A 21034-nucleotide genomic window follows, 5' to 3' on the forward strand; every position below is an offset into this window, starting at 1 on the left:
ATATCTTCGCGGGGTCGGGCTGGTCATGTCTGAACTTTTCCTTTATCGAAATTCGGTATGCTTGCCAGTCTATCTGTCTTGAGAGCACAGGATAAAGAGAAATATTAAGGCCTGTGATAGTTATGTAGGTAGGAATATGGTCGCTGGCATGAGTTTTGGAGCCGTTGAACTTTGGAACTTAAACTATGCGACACTAATGTCAAGTCCAAGCAGCTGCTGTAATTCACTCCTCGGAGATAATTCGGGCTACCATCGTTCAAGACTTAGTCCATGCTCGGCAAAGAGATGAACAAGACTCATGCTTCGTTGATTTGTCCTGAGGCTTCCCCATAGTGTATGATGGGCGTTAAAGTCACCCATACTATTTAAGAGCCTGTAGTTTTTTGTGAGTGTGTCGTTTAGTCTCTATCTATCAAGTAGACGTGATGGGGATATGTCGGAGCCTATCAGTGTGAATGAAACTTTCTTCTTTTTAACACAGAGACACGCGTATTGACTATTGTTGGGGGGCTGCACTATTTGGTGAACATACGTGAGCTTCTTGCGGATATACAGAACTTGACTACGTTCAATGCATGATAAGAAAAAAATTATTCGTAGCCCGACAGTCGAATTGTCTTTGAAAAATGAGGTTCACGAATTATGATAATGGGGAACTTGTTCTCAAAAACAAAGTGCCAAAAGAAACATCATAGAATTCACTACAAAAATTACTGGCTGGGAATATGCCGCCACTGTCTACGGCGGCTGCAAACATGGTGGTTTAGTACATGGATTTGCCTAAACTTCGTCCTTCCGGCTTCAAACAGCTTTGTGATTCTGATAATATTTAACGAAACATGGCGTTGTATATGCGATCACTTGCAGTGATTATGCACGCGTGCAGATTCTTGTTTCCTTCTGCGGTTCGAAACATATGATTGCTTGAAACTTTAGTCGCATATAAAAGCAGACAAATCGCAATAAATAAGCCACAACCTCGTCTGAAGCCACGTCGACGAAGATTGGACAAATCCATGTGCTACCATAGCTATCATTCGCATGGTAGCTTAATAATAGCAGCTCCAGTGTCTAGTAATGTATTTATCCCAAAATAGGAATTAGCCAGCTTGGACGGAACAGCTGACTGCTTGATCCAACCTTTTCAGGGCTTGTGTCGAGAGAGTGTGCTCAGCCTTCGTACGGTGCTTCTCCCCCTGCAGATCTCGTTCGGCAGCCTGAGCCCGGTGTTGAGCGACCGGGCGGGCTTCCCGCTCTTCTTTCGCACCGTGGCTCCGGACTCGTCGCACAACCCGGCTCGTGTGGCATTGCTGCGCCGCTTCCGCTGGGATGCTGTGGCCACCTTGCACGAAGACGACGAGCTCTACGCCTTGGTGGGGGAGCCATGTTATTGAACGAGCCCGTCCCCCACTACCTATACAGTGTGCATAGGCCTGGTTAAAAGAGAGATAGCAAAGAGAGGAAGGGCAGGGAAGTCAACCAGACCACCGTCCGGTTTGCTACCCTACGCTCGGGAAAGCGTTTGATTCTGTCGAAACCTCAGCAGTCATGGAGGCATTACGGAATCAGGGTGTAGACGAGCAGTATGTAAAAATACTGAAAGATATCTATAGCGACTCCACAGCCCCCGTAGTCCTCCATAAAGAAAGCAACAACATCCCAATAAAGAAAGGCGTCAGGCAGGGAGATACAATCTCTCCAATGCTATTCACAGCGTGTTTACAGGAGGTATTCAGAGACCTGGATTGGGAAGAATTGGGGACAAACGTTAATGGAGAATACCTTAGTAACTTGCGATTCGCTGATGATATTGCCTTGCTTAGTAACTCAGGGGACCAATTGCAATGCATGCTCACTGACCTGGAGAGGCAAAGCAGAAGAGTGGGTCTAAAAATTACTCTACAAAAAACTAAAGTAATGTTTAACAGTCTCGGAAGAGAACAGCAATTTACAATAGGTAGCGAGGCACTGGAAGTGGTGAGGGAATACATCTACTTAGGGCAGGTAGTGACGGCGGATCCGGATCATGAGACGGAAATAATCAGAAGAATAAGAATGGGCTGGGGTGCGTTTGGCAGGCATTTTCAGATCATGAACACCAGGTTGCCATTATCCCTCAAGAGAAAAGTGTATAATAGCTGTGTCTTACCAGTACTCACCTACGGGGTAGAAACCTGGAGGCTTACGAAAAGGGTTCTACTTAAATTGAGGACGACGCAACGAGCTATGGAAAGGAGAATGATGGGTGTAACGTTAAGGGATAAGAAAAGAGCAGATTGGGTGAGGGAACAAACGCGAGTTAATGACATCTTAGTTGAAATCAAGAAAATGAAAAGGGGGCATGGGCAGGACATGTAATGAGGAGGGAAGATAACCGATGGTCATTAAGGGTTACGGACTGGATTCCAAGGGAAGGGAAGCGCAGCAGGGGGCGGCAGAAAGTTAGGCGGGCGGATGAGATTAAGAAGTTTGCAGAGACGACATGGCCACCATTAGTACATGACCGGGGTTGTTAGAGAAGTATAGGAGAGGCATTTGCCCTGCAGTGGGCGCAACCAGGCTGATGATGATGATGATGATGATGATGATGATGATGATCGGGAAAGGGAAAGGGGGAACGGAAAGAGGAAAGCGGGATGGTGGGAACACTGTTCGTGCATGCAGCAAAGCGCCTTGAAATCAGCCAAGTCCAAGCAAGTGCCCCGCCGATACATTAGGCTGCCGTAAAAGTGTGTGATAACTTTATTTGGAATCCGGCGATTGGAAGGCCCGGGCCTGGGGCCGCCTAGATGGCCACTGGTAGCTGCTGCTCCCGTGCGGCTTCCTTGGCTGGCTGGACGGCCCAAAGTTGGTCTTGGAGTTCTGAGCTGAGCAGCACGGCCGACCACCGCGCCCGTAGATTTTCTGGGGAGACTGCCATTTTATTTTGGTATATTTCACATCCCCACAACATGTGTTGAAGGGTGGCTCTAACAGAATTGCATAGCTTGCACATATAGCTCTCGTATATATCGGGGTAGAAAGTTTTTAGTTGCACGGGACTCGTATAAGTTTCTGTTTGTAGTCTCCTCCAAGTAACGGACTCAGCTCTGTTCAGTTTAGTGTGAGGCGGTGGTAATACTCGCCTCCGATTTTGATAGAATTTGGTAATATCGCTAAATCTTGTTATATATCTTTTTCTCTCCAGATTTCCTCCTCCGCGTTCTCCTGACCGATGGAAGTCACTCTTTGCTCAGCTCGGCGAGTAAGACCTCGAGCTTCGCAGTATACTACCTCGTTGAGGTTGACTGCGGGAATGATGTACTGAGCATTCGTGGAGACCAATCCTAGTGCAATGGCTACCTCCTCTGCGGTCTCGGAATGTTTGGTATTAACGGATACGCTTGTAAGGGGTTTTTGGGTGTGATCTACAATTACTGCTACATAGCTATTTCTGTCTGGGTATTCAGCCGCGTCTACGAAGGTTGCTCTGTCGTCTGACCCAAAGCTTCGGATAATTTTCTCTGCTCTACTCTTGCGTCTGCTGTCGTTGTAACCTGGATGCATGTTCATCATTTCGTCCCGTTTTCCATTTGACTTTTGTATTTCTACTAGGGTCTTTTGAATATCGGTTAATGCTTTATCTAGCACTGCGTTATCTTGTTTATCACTGGTGGGTTGGGCCTTGCGTTTGAGTGGAGGGGGTCATCCCTTCGTCCATCTTATTGTCCGGGATTTCAGATGGCTCTTTCGTGCTCGCGTGTGGAGCGGGAGTTACCTGATTTATTTGGTTTTTTCCTTCCTTGAGAATTTTGATTTCATCGCTCATACGTGCTAGCAAAATCCTCAACTGCGCGTTCTCGTGTTTTAGTTGCTTTATCCCGTTATTAATGGCAGTCTCCCCGCCAGCCCCCGGGCGCACGCCATCGACCACGTCTGCCCAGCTCACCGTGTTAGTCTGGTTTGCTGAAGAGGATGGCCTAGTTCTGGACCTGGATCTGGATCGTGTCCCCGGTGTCCTGGAGCCGGACCGGGATAAGGATCTGGTGGTGGATGGAGACCTTGTTCTGGATCTGGAGCGTCGTTCCCTGGTGTTTAGGAGGCCATGCGATCCGCGAGACTCTGCTCTGTCTTCTCTTGAGATAGCGTCTTCACGTTCTTCTTGTCGTTCTCGTTGCAGTCTGTGCCATTGTCTCTGTTTAACGATGAAGGGCTTTTTTGAATTTGGCTTTGCACGTCTTGCCTGCGGTCGGATGGTCCTCGCCGCATAACTGACATTTAGGTTGGCACCTGTGGTCTTTATCTGGGTTTGATGTTCCACATCCCGCACAAATCTTGTTGTCAGGGTTGGGACATACATCTCCTCTGTGTCCAGGTCTGTTGCATTGCTGACAGAAATCCACTTGTTTCCTGTACAGGGAGCAAGGGAGTAGCGCTGCCCTGTATCGGACGTACGTGGGCACTTTGTGTCCTTCAAAGAGCACAATCACTGTGGTAGTATCACTGAGTCTCTTTGCTGCTATCGCCGTTGGGCTTTTACTCGTAACCACCGCTGCTGTGATGTCTCTTGGGCCCTCGTCGAGTGGGATTCCTCTGATGACTCCTTTGGCCGTCATGTCAGGCGCTGTCTCGTAAGCATTGGTCTCGTAAAACGTGTCTTGAATCTTGATACGGGCTACTTCCTGATATTTGTTTGCACGCTCTTGATCCGATGTACTGACGATGAGGATATTTTGATAATTGTTGGGGCAGACAATGTCCTCCTCCCTTTCGTCTCGAGGAATGCCTGCCGCATCTTGTACCGCAGCTGTGAGGGGAACTATACCGTGCTCGGATATTTTGAGTCCTCCACGCGGTCTGATCACAATCTTGTAATCCCCTCTTGGCAAATGTGGCATTCTGCTTGCCTTGCGTATGGGCTCTAGCCTGCCTTTCCATGGGTTATTGTTGCGCTTGTCGAGCCGCGTCGGCGACAAGGTGCTCTCGCGATGTTGGGAGGTTCGCTGGTCTGATCTTCTGTGTCTGACCTCCTTCCATCCCTTGCGTGTATCCATTTCTTCCTGGGATATGCTGCGCCCCTCTACAGTGACTTCCATCATTGAGAAAATGATCGGCAATTGTTGAGGAAGCCGGCCCCGGCGCGTGGCCTCGTGGCTCTCCCACCACAAGGTCCGGCCAAAATATTGTCGTAGAGGCTTGAAAAATGGGAATCCCAGCTGGTTCTCGGTATCCACTTGTTCCTGGGAACGAGCTGAGTCCGTTGGCGTGCAATAGCGGGAGGCTTCTTGGCGATTTGCGCTACAAGAACATTCGTGGAATACGGAGCCGACGTGATGTGCATCCGCTGCGTGATGAAGAAGCGGTGTTGGGCAGGTGATACAATGCGTACAAAGATAACGGGCGGTGTCACTAGAGCAATGTTTCCCAAGCTACCCAAACGTCTCCCACGGGCGTGTTCTGCGGGATCCCATGCGTGGAACGAGAGAATCTCGCGAGAGGTTCTCGCGGGCCGATGCATAGTAAAAAAAATATCGCTGTTTTGTCCGCAGGTGAAGTGTTGGAAGCGATATCCAGGTTTAGCGTAGCGACCGATCTCGTCGTTCTGTATTAAAGCGTGCACGTACGCTTGCCGGCGCGCGACAGCTCGCGCCCGCGCGCCTTGCGTTTGCCGCGCCTCGCTGTAGGAATGGCGGTTTGAACCCACAAGGCTCACAATTTACGCCTTGATAGACGTCGCTTCGTATTTTCCTGAGGCAGCCAGAGCTTTCTTTTTCTCCATTTCCAGCTTGTCTACAAGTCTCAGAAGAGTTTGTGATCATAGATCACACTCGTTTTATATGGGTTAAAGCATCAAGCATTGACACCACAGATTCATCACAGTCATTCGTTTTGCACATGTCACGTGCCTTCACAACCATTTCCACAATATATTCATACACAGATCGACCTTTAACATCACAATGTCTATATGCCAGCAGACTACGCCAAACTGCGTGCAGCCCAAGTAAAAAGATGACATCCATCTGTTCAATATCGCGTTCAGGTGGTAAAAAACGAATACCATGTGGATTGAGGGGTACATCTATCTTTAAAGTTATCTGTAATATATACCAAAAGAATGTGGAATTATTACAATCAATTTAGACATGTTCGATCGTTTCAGCTTTGCTGCACAGAAACCATCTGCGTCCCCATGGCGCATAAATCCCTCTTTCCTCTAACCACGTTTTAACAGGCAAGGTTCCCGTGTGAAGCTTGAAGAAAAATGTTTTAACGCTTGCCAGTATCCACATATTTTTCAGCCATTTAAGAGGCAGCCAGAGCATCGATGTTTATGGGGAGAAGACATATCGCCGCTCGCGCGGCGCTTCGAGGCGCGTCATCTGTCCCGCGCCATCTGCACGTGCGTAGGCGCGGGGCGCGAGCTTTCGAGCGCCGGCAAGCATCCGTGTGTAGTTTGGCTTTTACGGCATGGCGTGACACAACACGAACACCGTCCTGACGGATCCGAAGCACGTCACAACGCTGGCGCGTTGAGCATCGCCGGCAGCGGCATTACAAACGTCGCACCTGTATATGTTGCACGAGGCTGACGTATGTAACCATCGGCGCTTGGTTGCGCTCAATGAAAGGAGATCTAAGCAGATTGTAGCTTTACGTTTACCGCCAGCTCTTCTCGAATGCGTGCGCGCGCAATGTTCGTGCCAGCAGCGGAAGCCAGAGCGCCCTGCAGCCGCCGCAGAGCCGATGGAGCGGGTCTACGGTGCATCCACTGGGCTGCGCTGTTCTTGGAGCCGAACGCACTGTGCGTCTCCGGAGGCCGTGTTGCCCTCCAGGCCCGGGCCGCTAATAAAAGAAAAGAAGGCAGGGAGGTTATTGCCCAGTGTCCTCCTGGCTTACTACCCTAATGGTGCCGGAGTGGGCGAGAAGAGACTACTGTAGTATTGTATAGCCGACAACGACTAAGAAAACAAAGAATAGTAAATGTGGGCGGATGTACAAAACGAAAATAATACAGTGCGCTCTGGTAGCGAACAATAAATGCGTCAAAAGAAAATAAATGTCATTTTCTAAGTACAATTTTCAGTCCCACTACTCGCTTTTGTTTTCCTGTAGTGACATGCGGCAGAAAACTAATTCCATGTAGACACACGCTTAGTCAAGAACCTGATAATGTGCTGTGTGTTTTATCAAGCGTTCTCTTAAGCATTTATACCACGTGCGTGGAGTCATCTGTGAGTCTATGTTGACGCTACGCGCCTCTTTTAATATGCGAAGGAGTACAAGAAAATACCCGAAATATGTTCTCCCAGGTAGGATACTTTAAGGTTTCTTAACCGCAGTGGTAACTACAGCTAATGTAAGGCATCCCGCTCCAAGCGCCATGCGCAGTAAATATAAGTAGGATTGTTAATTTATAGTTTTTACTACGTCATACGCGCAAATGAAAAGTTCGGCAATTGTTGATGACTGAGCATATTGAACAGATAACTTGAGAGGAGGTGTTTGACGCCATGAAGTGACATTTCTTGCCACATTTCACGATGAATTTTTTTCGCAGAAGCTTCAATATTTTCAAGCAACTTTCTGTATTAATAATTTTAGACTAATAAATTCACAAGCACCTCGTTCTGGCCTGGCGGTGTCTACGAAACAGGCAGCCAGTTTGCAAGGGTATATTTTCCCGACATTTATTCGCTTGGCTTCCTGTATAAGTTGTAAAGTTCCCATACGCGGTAAAAATATTCAATACTTTAATCATACTAGTCAGCTGCCATTACGGTCCTCCAAGTCTTCCTTCTCTTATTCTCCATCTTTGTTGTCTTGGTTATCGGTTCATCCCGGATCATTACATCCTCCCGAGCTTCTATTATCATCCCTCATGGGATGATATTGAAGAATATTAGCGATCGACACCTCTTCTGTTTTTCCTCGGAGTCTTTTATAATACACGGTCTTGAGATTCCCTTGGTGCTTTGCTGTTTTCAATACAGAATATGTGCCCATAAAGAGGCAATTTGAATCCAACACCTTTCGGACCAGCACCGTGTCTCCTGGTTCAATATCGGGCATCGTGTACTGGTGACGTTTGTCCAAATTTTTTTCATTGTTTTAGGATACTTTTCTTTGTGGTTCAAATCCAGCGGCTTTTTGCAAAGTGTTATTTCTTCGACTATACAAAGTTCTGTGTCCGCAGGTACCAACAGGGTTTCTGGAAAGCGGCGAAGTACTGGCCACATCCCAATGCTGCAGTGTGAGATCGGCTATGGTGACGAACACCTGCTTCCAGAGCACACTTCCACCCGCTTCTGAAGTTGGGGTATAGAGCTAAGAACGTCTTCAAGTCCCGAATCATCCTTTCTGCAAGAGAATCCGCTTCTGGATGAAAGAGTGCTGGAAAACGCAGCTCGACGCCTCTTGCTTCAGCCCAACGGCGAAGTTTTTCGCTTCGGAACGCTGGTCCATTGTCCACAACGATGACCTTAACATTATAGAAGATATCGCTCTCTAGAAAAGAAGTTACACAGTTCGCATCTTCCCTGCCAGCTTTATCAGCCACAAACCGCGTACACTCATCCACTGCAACTAGGAATGCTTGCATCTTTTTGACCCCCTCGCCCTTCGTTTTGAGTTCAGCAAGATCGAGGCGTAGTATTTCGAAGGGCACATTCGAATACTACAGCGTAACCATTTTGTTTCCACGCGGCCTGACCGTGGCTTTGCAAAGTTTTCAGTTGTGACTCTATGTATTTAGCAACATCTGTCTCCCTGCCTTTCTAAGTGAACCTTTGCGTCAGCTTTCTGTATGTTTTAGTGAATCCATCAAGATCTCCAGACTCTGGACTGCCGTGGTAGAGTCGCATTATGGTCGGTATTGTTGTTCAGGTACTTCTAACTTTCCGTTTTGTATCTTCAAGTCTTGCATTCCTCTCCACGATTTGCTCATATTCGCTTCTTCATGGGTAACTTCTATTGGTACATGAAGTTTAGACAGACCATCCGCGCCCTGGTGCTTTTGTCCAGGGCGATACACTACCTCGAAAGTCTACTGTTGAATTTCACTCACCCATTTTGCTACTCTACCTTTTGGCTGTGTGAGCTGCAAGAGATGAGTCACAGCTTGATTATCCGTAAACAATTTGAAGCTTCTTCCTTCCAGATAGCTTCTAAAATATTTGAGGGCCCTGATTGCAGCGAATGCTCCCTTTTCTGTCGTGGCATAGTTTACTTGGGCCTTGGTAAATGTATAAGAAAAATATCCCATTACTTGTTTTGCAACAGGCTTGCTGATGTGTCTTTGATCAAGAATGGCTCCTGTACCATAATGACAGGCGTCACTGCACAGTTCAAAAGGCAGGCTAAAGTCTGAGGGCGTCAGAACTGGGTCTGAAGGAATAATTTCAACAAGTTCTGCGTAACACCGCTCGCAGTCTTCAGACCACACAAATTTTTGGGTAAGGGCTGTGAGACATTTTGTCTTTGTTGCGCAATCCTTTATGAAGGCCTGTAAATGTACAGCAAGGCCTAAGAACATTAGAAGAGAGTGCAGCTCAAAGGACTTGGGAAGACACTTGATACGCTGAGCACTTTCTTCCTTGGTAGTCTTTGTCTTCCCATCGAATATGCTGCCGATAAAAACGACCCTCTGGCAGAATTCACTCTTTTTGACGTTGATCTTCAGCTGTGCCCTGCTCAATGCACCTAGAACCATTCATAGATGACTAATGTGGCAATCTCGTGTTCTTTATTAGACGAGTATGTCGTCGACACACGGACTACAAATTTTGCTAATAGATTCTTTGAGCATAGAGTTCATCATTTTTTTTGGAACCATGCACGTGAGTTTTTCCACCCAAATGGCAGCCGGTTATATTCGTAGTTTTCGAAAGGGGCAATAAACACAGTGAACATTTTGGTTTCCTGTTTGAGTGGTACTTGCCAATACCCGTTACATAGGTCTACCCTGGAAAACCACTGACACCCAACGGTCTCGTCAATTATTTCGTCAATTCGTGGCATCCGGAAGGGGAACAAGTTTGTTTGTCGGTTGATAAGCCGGCAACCTGTGCACAAGCAATAGGATCCGTCTTGGCACTATCGTAACGGGTGAGGCAAACGGAGAGAGTCGAAGGTCTGATGATACCAGAATCCTACATGCCTTGTAGTTGCTGTTTAAGCCATACTTTCTTTTCTTAGCTTACCCCATAGGCTTTCTTGCTCACAACATTTTTGTCTCAAAGTTCAAAAGGCACTTCGATTGCAGTCGTCGCGGGATGATAGGTGCCGACACACAAAAGTGTCGGAAATTTCAATGAAACTTCGTCAGAGCTTGTGATCGTCCTGTCTTGTGACTGAATGAGGTTGGAATTCTCAGTGGTGATGATGTGGTTCCAAATAAGGTAAATCTTGAATAGCTTCGCGTCAGGCCGGGATAAAAAAAATCCAATTCCGCCCCTGACATGACGAGGCTCCTCACGGTGAGCTCTATTCGCTTTTGCATCCGTCCATTTTGCTAGCTCACGAGAGTTTCCGTCGTAGCCTTGAACTCTGACAGCTCTTAAGGCAAAGGTTTCGTCTTTGTCAACTCTTTTCTCATTAATCAGACTGACCGAGGCACCTGCATCGATGACCGCGGGCATCTCAATATTATTCGCGATCAGTTGGAACAAAGAAAATGTTGGATTTCACAAGGAATAGTCTCTCCTGCGTCTTTTCCGATTTTCGTTAGGATTTTCTGAACACGTTCTTAACGGATTCCACTCGACTAGATATGTGACAACTCATGTTGGCAGATAATCATCTCTTCTGCTCTGTGCCCGTTTTCTTTTCCGTTTGTGTTGCACCTCGCGCGTTGACGGATGTTGAGGCTGTTTGGATCGGACTGCTGGTACGATCTGTTGGGAACTCGGCGCTGACGCCCGTGGTTGTACCTGGGTCGCAAGCCCCAAGGGTAGCGTTGGCCTGGCGGCCTGGGGTACAACTGGGAGCATCCGAAGGTCCCGGCAAAGCATGAGTCGACTGGTAACAACGAAACAACTTGTTTATTTTAACATCGCAAAGAGTTGGCGGTCAGGTTTGACCGAAGTAGAGAGACGGGAGAGCACTTCACTCAACAGAAGAAATCGGAGCCCTCCTTTTGGCGTCCGGGGGCAGCTGTTTTTATACTCTCGCAGTTGAGGGCAAGAAGGAACCCCTCAAAAGACGAGCACGTGAATGTACAATGGGCTAATGGTGACGCACACTGTCGTAGCGATGCCGTAGCACCATGTCGAGCACGATCTCGTAGCACCCTGTCGTGGCGCTGCCGGTCGGACACAATGACTGTAATGAGAAGATGGTCCCTGCTTTGGCATCGCCTGTTTCGGGCATAATGACTGGAACGAGATCCCTGCTTTGGCATCGCCTGTTTCGGGCCCAATAACTGGAATGAGATCCCTGCTTTGGCATCGCCTGTTTCGGGCACAATGACTGGAACGAGATCCCTGCTTTGGCATCGCCTGTTTCGGGCACAATGACTGGAATGCGAGGATGATCCCTAGGCGGTCGCATCGCCGCAGTCGCGCCTGGAAACACCTGGCGATGAGTGTTGCGGCGACGACGATCGGGCCAAAAATGTCCGCCGCCCCGCCGCAGTCGCGCCGGCAAAACCACGTGTCGCAGGCGAAACGCAACAGACCGCCCCGCCGGGGGAAGGAGATCCCGATGGACAGGGGACTGCATCCGCTGTCCGGAGGGATGTCGCTCGATGATGCTCATAATCGAAGTCGGGCGTCCCTCGACGTTTCTTGAGCGCAGCGCACAGAGAAGGCCTCGTTCTCTTGTTCAGGTTCGCACGGGACACTGCAAAGTGACTTCGGGAGAGTTCACATTTTTGTTCTCGTTCCCGGCAAGCGTTAGAACTACGCTGAAACTCAACCGCTCAGTCAGCAAGCACGGCACAACCCTCACTAAGCCCTGCCAGGCTCTTTCCCCTTTTTATACCACTGCCTAGTTCCTTACAGTAGTCTAGCATCACTCAGAACGCGTCCACAAATTGAAAAATTGCACTAGAAAGCATATCATCACTTTGAAACACTAAACAAAAGCAATATGTTAAAAAAAAATCCTGCCTCAGGAAGAAAAACATCAGTAACAAACAATTTTGAGGCTGATTCCTACGTTAGGGGCTTTGACTTAAGCCATCGGCGTTACCGTTGAGACTCCCCTTTTTGTAACGCACCTCAAAGGAATATTGTTGTAAAGCGAGGCTCCAGCGCAGGAGGCGGCCATTTTTGGGAGAGATGGTCTGCAGCCATTGGAGAGGGCAGTGATCCGTCTCAATGATAAACCTCGAGCCGGCTAGATAGCATGACAATTTCTGAACGGCCCACACGAGACATGCACACTCTTTCTCGGTGGCGCTATACGCCTGCTCACGACTGGTCAGCTTACGACTAGCATACAGGACGGGGTGTTCTACTTCTCCATTTTCCCGTTGGCACAGTACAACGCCCATGCCTCGCTCACTAGCATCGCACTGAACAATGAACCCTTTTGTATAGTCTGGCGATCGTAGCACAGGCTGGCTTGTTAGGGCACTCTTTAGGGCGCTAAAAGCTCTTTCCTTTGTCTCGTCCCAGACGACTGTTTGAGGCTCTGTCTTTCTTAGAGCATCCGTCAGGGGAGCCGCGATATCAGAGTACCTAGGGATGTACCTCTGATAGTAGCCGGCGACACCTAAGAACGACCGAATATCGGTCTTTGTGCGCGGTTGCGGAAAGTCTCGCACAGCGGCCACTTTTATTTCAGAGGGGCGGCGACGACCCTGACCAATCACGTGACCGAGGTAGACAACCTCGGCCTGTGCTAACTGGCACTTAGGAGCCTTGACTGTCAAGCCTGCTTCGCGCAGGCGGGTTAGCACTGCCCGCAAGTGTGTCATATGCTCAGACCAGGATGCGGAGAATATCGCTACGTCGTCTAGATACGGTAAAGCGAATTCTTGCTGTCCCCGCAACACTTTATCCATGAGACTTGAAAAACAGTATGGCGCGTTCTTCAAACCAAAACTCAACACTTTAGGACGGAATGTTCCCATTGGTGAAATGAACGCCGCATACCTACTAGCCTCTTCTGTAAGTGGAACCTGCCAATAACCCCTGACAAGATCTAGGGTGGAAATAAACTGAGCGCTACTAACTTTCTCAAGGCGCTCCTCGATGTTAGGGATCGGATATATTTGATCCTTAGTGATGGAATTAAGCCTGCGGTAGTCGACGCAAGGACGAGGTTCCTTGCCCGGTACCTCAACTAAAATCAAAGGGGAGGTATAATCACTCTCACCTGCCTCAATAACACCGAGCTGTAGCATTTTCTTTACCTCAGCCTCCATAATATCGCTCTGGCGGGGTGACACCCGATATGCCTTGGATCGTACTGGCTCTGGGGAGGTAAGTTCAATATCATGAGTAAGTACAGAAGTCCTACCAGGCCTCTCAGAGAACAGACCTTGAAACTCTTGTAATAGCTGGTGTAGTTCGGTTTTCTGCTCGGGCGACAGCGGTGCTTTACTGATAAGGTCACTAATGACTTGACCGGTGTCTTCCCTGTTCGTCACTGAGCCTAGTCCCGGAAGCTCGACCGGAAGCTCTTCAGGAACGTTTACCATCATGCACACCACTGCTTCCCTTTGTCTATAAGGTTTGAGCAGATTACAGTGGTAAACTTGCTGTGCTTTCCGCTTTCCTGGCAGACTTACCACGTAGTTAACGTCCGACAGTTTCTGAACAATTCGTGCTGGGCCCTCCCACTGCACGTCTAGTTTGTTGTTTAGCGATGTGCGCAATATCATGACCTCATCGCCAACCTCAAAACGACGGGCCCTGGCTGTCCGATCATAATAAACCTTGGCCCTCTGCTGGGCCTTTGTCATTGCTTCACCTGACAACTCCTGTGCCCTTCTTAAGCGTTCGAGGAGCTTAAGTACGTACTCCACCACGACTGGGTCGTCGCCCCTACCTTCCCATGATTCTCGAAGCATGCGAAGCGGAGATCGAAGCGAGCGACCGTACACCAGTTCAGCTGGCGAAAACCCCGTAGCCGCATGCGGCGCGGTCCTTAAAGCAAACATCACCCCAGGCAGACACAGCTCCCAGTCAGTTTGATGTTCAAAACACAAGGCTCTCAACACGCGCTTCATGACGGAGTGGAGCTTCTCGACGGAATTCGACTGTGGGTGGTACACTGAGCTGTGTAACAGCTTTACCCCACACCTTTCGAGAAAAGTTGTCGTCAAAGCGCTAGTAAACACTGTGCCCTGATCTGATTGAATTTCTGCAGGAAAACCAACTCGCGCAAATATGGACAGTAGTGCATTGACTATCTCAACTGAGCTGAGTTCTTTAAGCGGCACTGCTTCAGGGAACTTTGTCGCTGGGCAGATCACAGTCAAAATGTGTCTGTACCCCGTGGCTGTTACCGGCAGAGGTCCCACAGTATCAATAACGAGCCGTCTAAAACGCTCCGTAATGATAGGTACCAATTTCAACGGCGCCCTTGATTTGTCCCCTGGTTTGCCCACCCGCTGACAAGTGTCACATGTCCTCACGAAATGGTCTGCGTCCCGAAAACACCCTGGCCAATAGTACTCTTGCAAGAGACGGTCCTTAGTTTTCTTAACTCCTAGGTGTCCGGACCACGAACCCCCATGCGACAAGCGCAACAGATCCTGACGATAGCATTGAGGCACGATCAGCTGATCGAACTCCACTCCTCTTCGGTCTAGATACTTCCGGTACAGGACTCCACCTCTTTCCACAAAACGCGCAGTTTTCCTGGCGATACCTTCTTTGACATTGCAGCGCACGTTTTCCAGGCTGCCATCCTTTTTTTGCTCGGCTATCAAAGCCGACCGGCTGACTTTTAGCAACCTATCAAGTCCGTCTGACGTAGGCGCGATGAGCAAATCAGTAGATAGCTCTTCTAACTTTCCCGAATCGGGATTTTCCTCTCCAGTATCTGGCGCCTTCAACGCTACAGACTCAATTTTATTCAGTTCGGGCGTGCTCTGAATATCAGCTTGCTGCGCCTCTGACCCTTTTTCGTTGTTTGATAACGTCGGCCCCGCAACTACCGCCTTTGCAGCGAGCTCCCGAACCTTCGATCTGGTTAAGGCCTGAACACTAGCTTCACCAAACAAAAGCCCCTTCTCGCGCAGGAGGTGATCGGACCTGTTTGAAAATAGGTACGGGTACTGGGGTGGCAGCATAGATGACACTGCCGCCTCTGTCTCAAGCGCTCCGAAAGGTCCTTCAATAAGCACCTTTGCTACTGGCAGACACACGCTATGAGCTTCCACGGCTTGCTTGATCCATGCGCACTCGCCCGTGAACATATGGGGTTCTACATAAGACGGGTGAACTACATCCATCGTAGCTGCAGAATCGCGAAGCACTCGGCACTCTTTCCCGTTCACGAGGAGGTCTCGCATGTAAGGCTCGAGAAGCTTCATGTTCTCGTCAGTGCTGCCTATTGAAAAGAACACAACTTTTGGTGTTGTTTCCGGACACTGCGCCGAAAAGTGACCCGGCTTCTGGCACGTATAACAAACGCCCGCTCGCCTCATCTCGAACCGCCTTCTGCGTTTGGCTGCCGCCGTCTCTTTACGTCTGGTCGGACTGCTTTCACTCGCATCCGCACTACGCGTGTCCCCCTTTAATCTCATGGGCGTGAACTTCGGCCTCTCAAACTTCGAGCCAAATTCACCCTTTTGACCGTCCTTAGCTCCGCGAGCCCGACGCGTCACAAACTCCTCGGCTAGCTCAGCGGCTCTAGCCACCGTACAAACGTCTGGCCTATCCAAGACCCAGTATCGCACGTTCTCCGGTAACCGACTATAAAACTGTTCTAGCCCGAAACACTGCAGAACTTTATCGTGGTCACCAAACGCTTTCTCTTCTTTGAGCCACTCCTGCATGTTCGACATAAGCCTATACGCAAACTCTGTATATGACTCACTTCTGCCTTTCTCATTTTCCCGAAACTTCCGACGGAACGCCTCCGCAGACAGCCGGTACTTTTTTAGAAGACTCGATTTCACTGTGTCGAAATCCTCTGCCTCCTCTCTATCCAAGCGAGCGACTACGTCGGCCGCCTCGCCGGGTAACAAAGTGAGCAAGCGCTGTGGCCACGTTTCCCGAGAGAACCCCTGCTTCTCGCACGTTCGCTCAAAGTTAACCAGGAACAAACCAATGTCCTCTCCAAGCTTAAACGGCCGCATTAGGTCAGTCATTTTGAACAATACGCGTTCTCCTGCACCGTGTGCCTGACTTCCATTACGAGCGCGTTCCATCTCTATCTCGAGACGCTTCATTTCCAAAGCGTGTTGATGGTCACGCTCTTCTTTTTCTTTCTCTTTTTGTTCTTTAAGTTCGCGCTCCTGTCTTTTTGCAGTCTCCCTCTCTTCAATAGTCTCAAGGCATTCCGACAGCTCGTCATCCTCAGCCTCTAACTCAAGAATAGCCTTTAGCAGTTCAGGTTTTCTTAGTTTGTCTGAGACATCCAGACCCAACTCTCTTGCAAGCTCCAACAATTTCGGTTTGCGCAACGACTTCAAATCCATGGCTGCTCTGAATGCTGCTTTCTCTACTGCTTACTATTGTCTTGCCGCAAACTAACCCGGCAGCAACGACAACCACAATTACCAGCTCTGTTTCTGACACTAACAAAAAGCCTGGCAAAGCTCAGAAGAAGAAAGTCCCGCACTCACCAAACCTCGCAGGCAGGAATTCCGCGCAGTCGTTCCGCTGCAGGCAACCAGTCGTCACACAGGGCTCGTTGCACTGCTCCCGGATCGTCGTTGAGCTGCTCAGCATACAGTCAACTGCATCTCTTCGCTGCTGGCCTCCGTTGTCGCGATCTCACCGCAGGCAGACAGTTGTTTGAAGTCGGAGGCGATCTCACCGCTGCCAACCAGATGTTTGGATCGGACTGCTGGTACGATCTGTTGGGAACTCGGCGCTGACGCCCGTGGTTGTACCTGGGTCGCAAGCCCCAAGGGTAGCGTTGGCCTGGCGGCCTGGGGTACAACTGGGAGCATCCGAAGGTCCCGGCAAAGCATGAGTCGACTGGTAACAACGAAACAACTTGTTTATTTTAACATCGCAAAGAGTTGGCGGTCAGGTTTGACCGAAGTAGAGAGACGGGAGAGCACTTCACTCAACAGAAGAAATCGGAGCCCTCCTTTTGGCGTCCGGGGGCAGCTGTTTTTATACTCTCGCAGTTGAGGGCAAGAAGGAACCCCTCAAAAGACGAGCACGTGAATGTACAATGGGCTAATGGTGACGCACACTGTCGTAGCGATGCCGTAGCACCATGTCGAGCACGATCTCGTAGCACCCTGTCGTGGCGCTGCCGGTCGGACACAATGACTGTAATGAGAAGATGGTCCCTGCTTTGGCATCGCCTGTTTCGGGCATAATGACTGGAACGAGATCCCTGCTTTGGCATCGCCTGTTTCGGGCCCAATAACTGGAATGAGATCCCTGCTTTGGCATCGCCTGTTTCGGGCACAATGACTGGAACGAGATCCCTGCTTTGGCATCGCCTGTTTCGGGCACAATGACTGGAATGCGAGGATGATCCCTAGGCGGTCGCATCGCCGCAGTCGCGCCTGGAAACACCTGGCGATGAGTGTTGCGGCGACGACGATCGGGCCAAAAATGTCCGCCGCCCCGCCGCAGTCGCGCCGGCAAAACCACGTGTCGCAGGCGAAACGCAACAAGGCCAGGACTCGAACGACACATATTTTGAAGCGGTATAGCAGCTCCTCGAAAGTGGACGGTGCTTTAACTTCGACTTGTCTCTGGCAATCTTTTGTCATCCCGTGTATCACTAGCGACACGACGCAGAAATCTGGAAGCGTAGGATCCGCCAATCGCACTAGACACCTTTTCTCAAAGTAATAGTCCAGCAAATTGCTGTTTCTCTACTTCTAAATAATTGATTTGTCCCACAAGTAGACTGGATTGATTTGAAATGTCTGAATAAAACTTTTATTCCACGTTTCCCATTTTTCTTTCATATGTTCTGTGATGGGCAGATCATGCCACTTTTTAGCGTTGCCACGTAGGTACCGGCGCATGTTAAGTATCCCATTGGAGTCACTTAATCAGTGGTTGTACTCACACGCGCACTGGAAAAATCCAGCCAGAGAGCGGCCCCAACTGTGCTACTATCAAACATTTCCGTCTCCACTGTCTCTCGGCATATCGCACCAGCGGTAAGTATACTCAAAACTGCTCGCTGTTGTTCCACGTGTTGCATTTGCGCTTGCGTTAGCTGTGCTATCGCAATTAATACGCCTTCAAGCTGCGGCAGTGCTGTATCGCCTTGAGAGCCACACTTAATTCCGATTTGCTTCCTCATAGATTCAAGTTCTGCCAGTTCCATGTTGATTTTCGGGGTACCTCTTCCGGTGACGTCGCTAATCCGTCCCTTGGTTTTGTTGGTGATGGTTTTGAGCAGGCCTGGCGTAGTCAGTTCTTCGGGCGCCACGAAGAAATGTTCACTTTCCCACACATGGTAACAGTCTTCAATACATTAATTATACGATAGTCAGCTGCCATTACGCTCCTCCATGCCTTCCTTCCCCTATACTTCTCCATCTTTTTCGTCTTTGTTATCGGTTCATCCCGGAGCACTACAGAAATTCATGCCTTCGGAAATTCCATCCATGGTTTTCTGACAAGATGAGTTAGAAAACGCATAAAAAGGCAGTGGAAATTCACGAAAAACCAGATGAAGAAGACGATGGGGCTAGCTGGAACTTCCAGCTGGTCCCGTCGTCATCCTCATCTGGTCTCTCGTGTGTTTTCGAGGGTTGTTTATACGTTTTACTATGTACGAACTAGCATAGTTGAGCGCTTTGCTACGAGATCAGTTGATCTTGTGTAGAATCTCTCTTGGAGTTGCTGGTTCCAAACTCAGCGGTGAGACAAGGAACTAAGAAGGTTACTGCTCGTCTATAACAGTCGACGATTTGGTTTGAGCCAAAATGTCGCCTGGTTTGAAGATCAGGAAAGAATCCGTAAAGTGCCGCAGGCGAAGAGCATTCTTATGTCGTTGTCCACGTTTATCAACTGGCTTAGAATATTTTTGCTGTTAAGAGGAAAACGCAGTGCGTCGTGCTCTCGCAAAAATATATCACCGTACTTGTGGTTTAAATGTTCAGACTGAAAGAGACGCAATACATGGGCTATTGTACGCAAAGCTGTGGCACTTGACACGTTCATCTTGGAGATCTTACAGTACCCAGGGATGTGTCTGTTATTTTTGACTGCCATCTCATACATTATTGGCATTTTCATGACCTAATCGTGCTGTCGTTTCTGTCAAGAAGTCCTTCTGGGGCACGTGTAATAATAGTTCTGGGGCGCCTTTCTCTGCTCTCTTCCCCTCCCTTGCAAAGTAGCGCGTATATGTGAGCTCTCATAAGCTGGCACTTTGCATTTTATCAAAGTACTCCTTCTCTCTTTTCACCGACTGCCAGGGAGGTTGAGGTTGGTGATACATTGCTGTTTGCAGCCATATTATTTTGCTTTGTTTGTTTAAATGTAATACCTCATACCGCACTTCTTACATGAGCATAGTGAAGCGTCCGTGTCACACTAAAAGGCTCGCAACCGAAGATTTCTGTGCAAGGGCGTAGAGTAGGCTCACGGAGATCAAGCGTACCGGCAGAGAGGTCCATGTTTATCCCACCTTTGAGTGCGCGCGTCATCACGATAGCGTCTCACACCTGTTTTCTTTTCTTTCTTCTTTTTTTTTTGAGCGAAGCTTTCTGTTGTTGCCACCTTTTTCCCTACAACCCCTCCTGTTCGGTTCGCAGGCCATCAACGAGCTGCTGACTCAGCTGGAGAGCGCCAACATCGCCGTCTCATCCTCGGAAAGCGTCACACGAAACGATTTCCTCGAGCAAATACAGGAGCTGAAGGTAAACGCGAACCTTTCCTTGCACCCATCCCTGAGCCGTGTGTTGGTCTCTCCTCAGTGCTCGCGGAACGCCGTACTTTTCCTCGCCGCTTCTTTCTTTGTTCACCGAGAGCCGCCTTCGTCAGGTTCCTGACACGACGCCGCTTCCTTCGTTTGCCGGGCTTTGGTCCCTCCCCTCGTTCATCCGTGGCGCAGAGCTGATGCGCCAGCCGGTAAAGAAGTGCGCGCATCTTTGCCGTTTTCGGACACTCCACGAGTAGCGCATGCTCTTTAGGCCGTCGGAAGCCTTGCGGAGTTTGCTCGTCCACACAGAAAAAGGCCGGCGTGCAAACCTGTGTTTCGAAGAAGGCGAGAACCATTCCACAAACATGCGTTGCGTTTTCTGACGAAATTGTAGACTGCAAGGATGCGTATCTTGAGAAAGGCATACACTCACGTTTACAGCAGCTAGATAGATAGATAGATAGATAAACTTTATTAAAAGAATAATCAGAAAAACCGCTAATGGTCGGGGCCCTTAGTCCAGGGCTCCGCTGGCTCTTGCCATCTTCTCTGCTCTCTTAATCAGCTTGAGCTGGTCGTCGAGGGCCGAGCTGGACAGCAGTGCCTCCCATTGCTCCCTCGTTATGTTCGTGTCTGGGTGTTCCATGTTGTGTAGTGTGCACTCCCATGTAATGTGGTATAGGGTTGGTGTGGCCCCACACCATGGGCATTCGTCCCTGTAGGCTGTGGGGTGTATCCGATGTAATATGTGTAGGTTCGTGTAAGTGCCTGTCTGGAGCCTACGCCAGGCAGCGGCATCTTCTGTCTTTAGGTTTCGATGGGGTGGTGGATATCGCAAGCGACGCCCTCTGTGGTAGTTCACGATGGCTGAATACTCGAGGTCGACAGGGTCCAGGTCTTCTGCAGCCGGCGTGATGAGTGCTCGGTTATGTACGAATCCTCGAGCTGCTCTGTCGGCTTGCAGGTTGCCCGTGATGCCTGTGTGACCCGGTATCCAGATGATAGTTTAGCACTGACCACATCAGTGTAGGCACGGCCAGGGTCCCAGCATCCGTGTCATTGCCCATCAAAATAGCGCAAA

General features: G+C 49.3%; 1 protein-coding gene across 1 annotated transcript in view; it reads left to right on the top strand.

Moving 5' to 3' along the window:
• The window catches only part of GABA-B-R3 (gamma-aminobutyric acid type B receptor subunit 3), a 453175-nt gene that overhangs the window by 276573 nt on the left and 155568 nt on the right, over positions 1–21034 (top strand). The window contains exons 3-4 of the mRNA XM_075688121.1: positions 1203–1373; positions 19847–19951. Of these exons, the coding sequence (XP_075544236.1) occupies positions 1203–1373; positions 19847–19951 (276 nt within the window). The remainder of the gene's footprint in view (positions 1–1202; positions 1374–19846; positions 19952–21034) is intronic.

This window comes from Dermacentor variabilis, chromosome 4, assembly GCF_050947875.1.
Source record: "Dermacentor variabilis isolate Ectoservices chromosome 4, ASM5094787v1, whole genome shotgun sequence".
NCBI classification, from domain to species: domain Eukaryota; kingdom Metazoa; phylum Arthropoda; class Arachnida; order Ixodida; family Ixodidae; genus Dermacentor; species Dermacentor variabilis.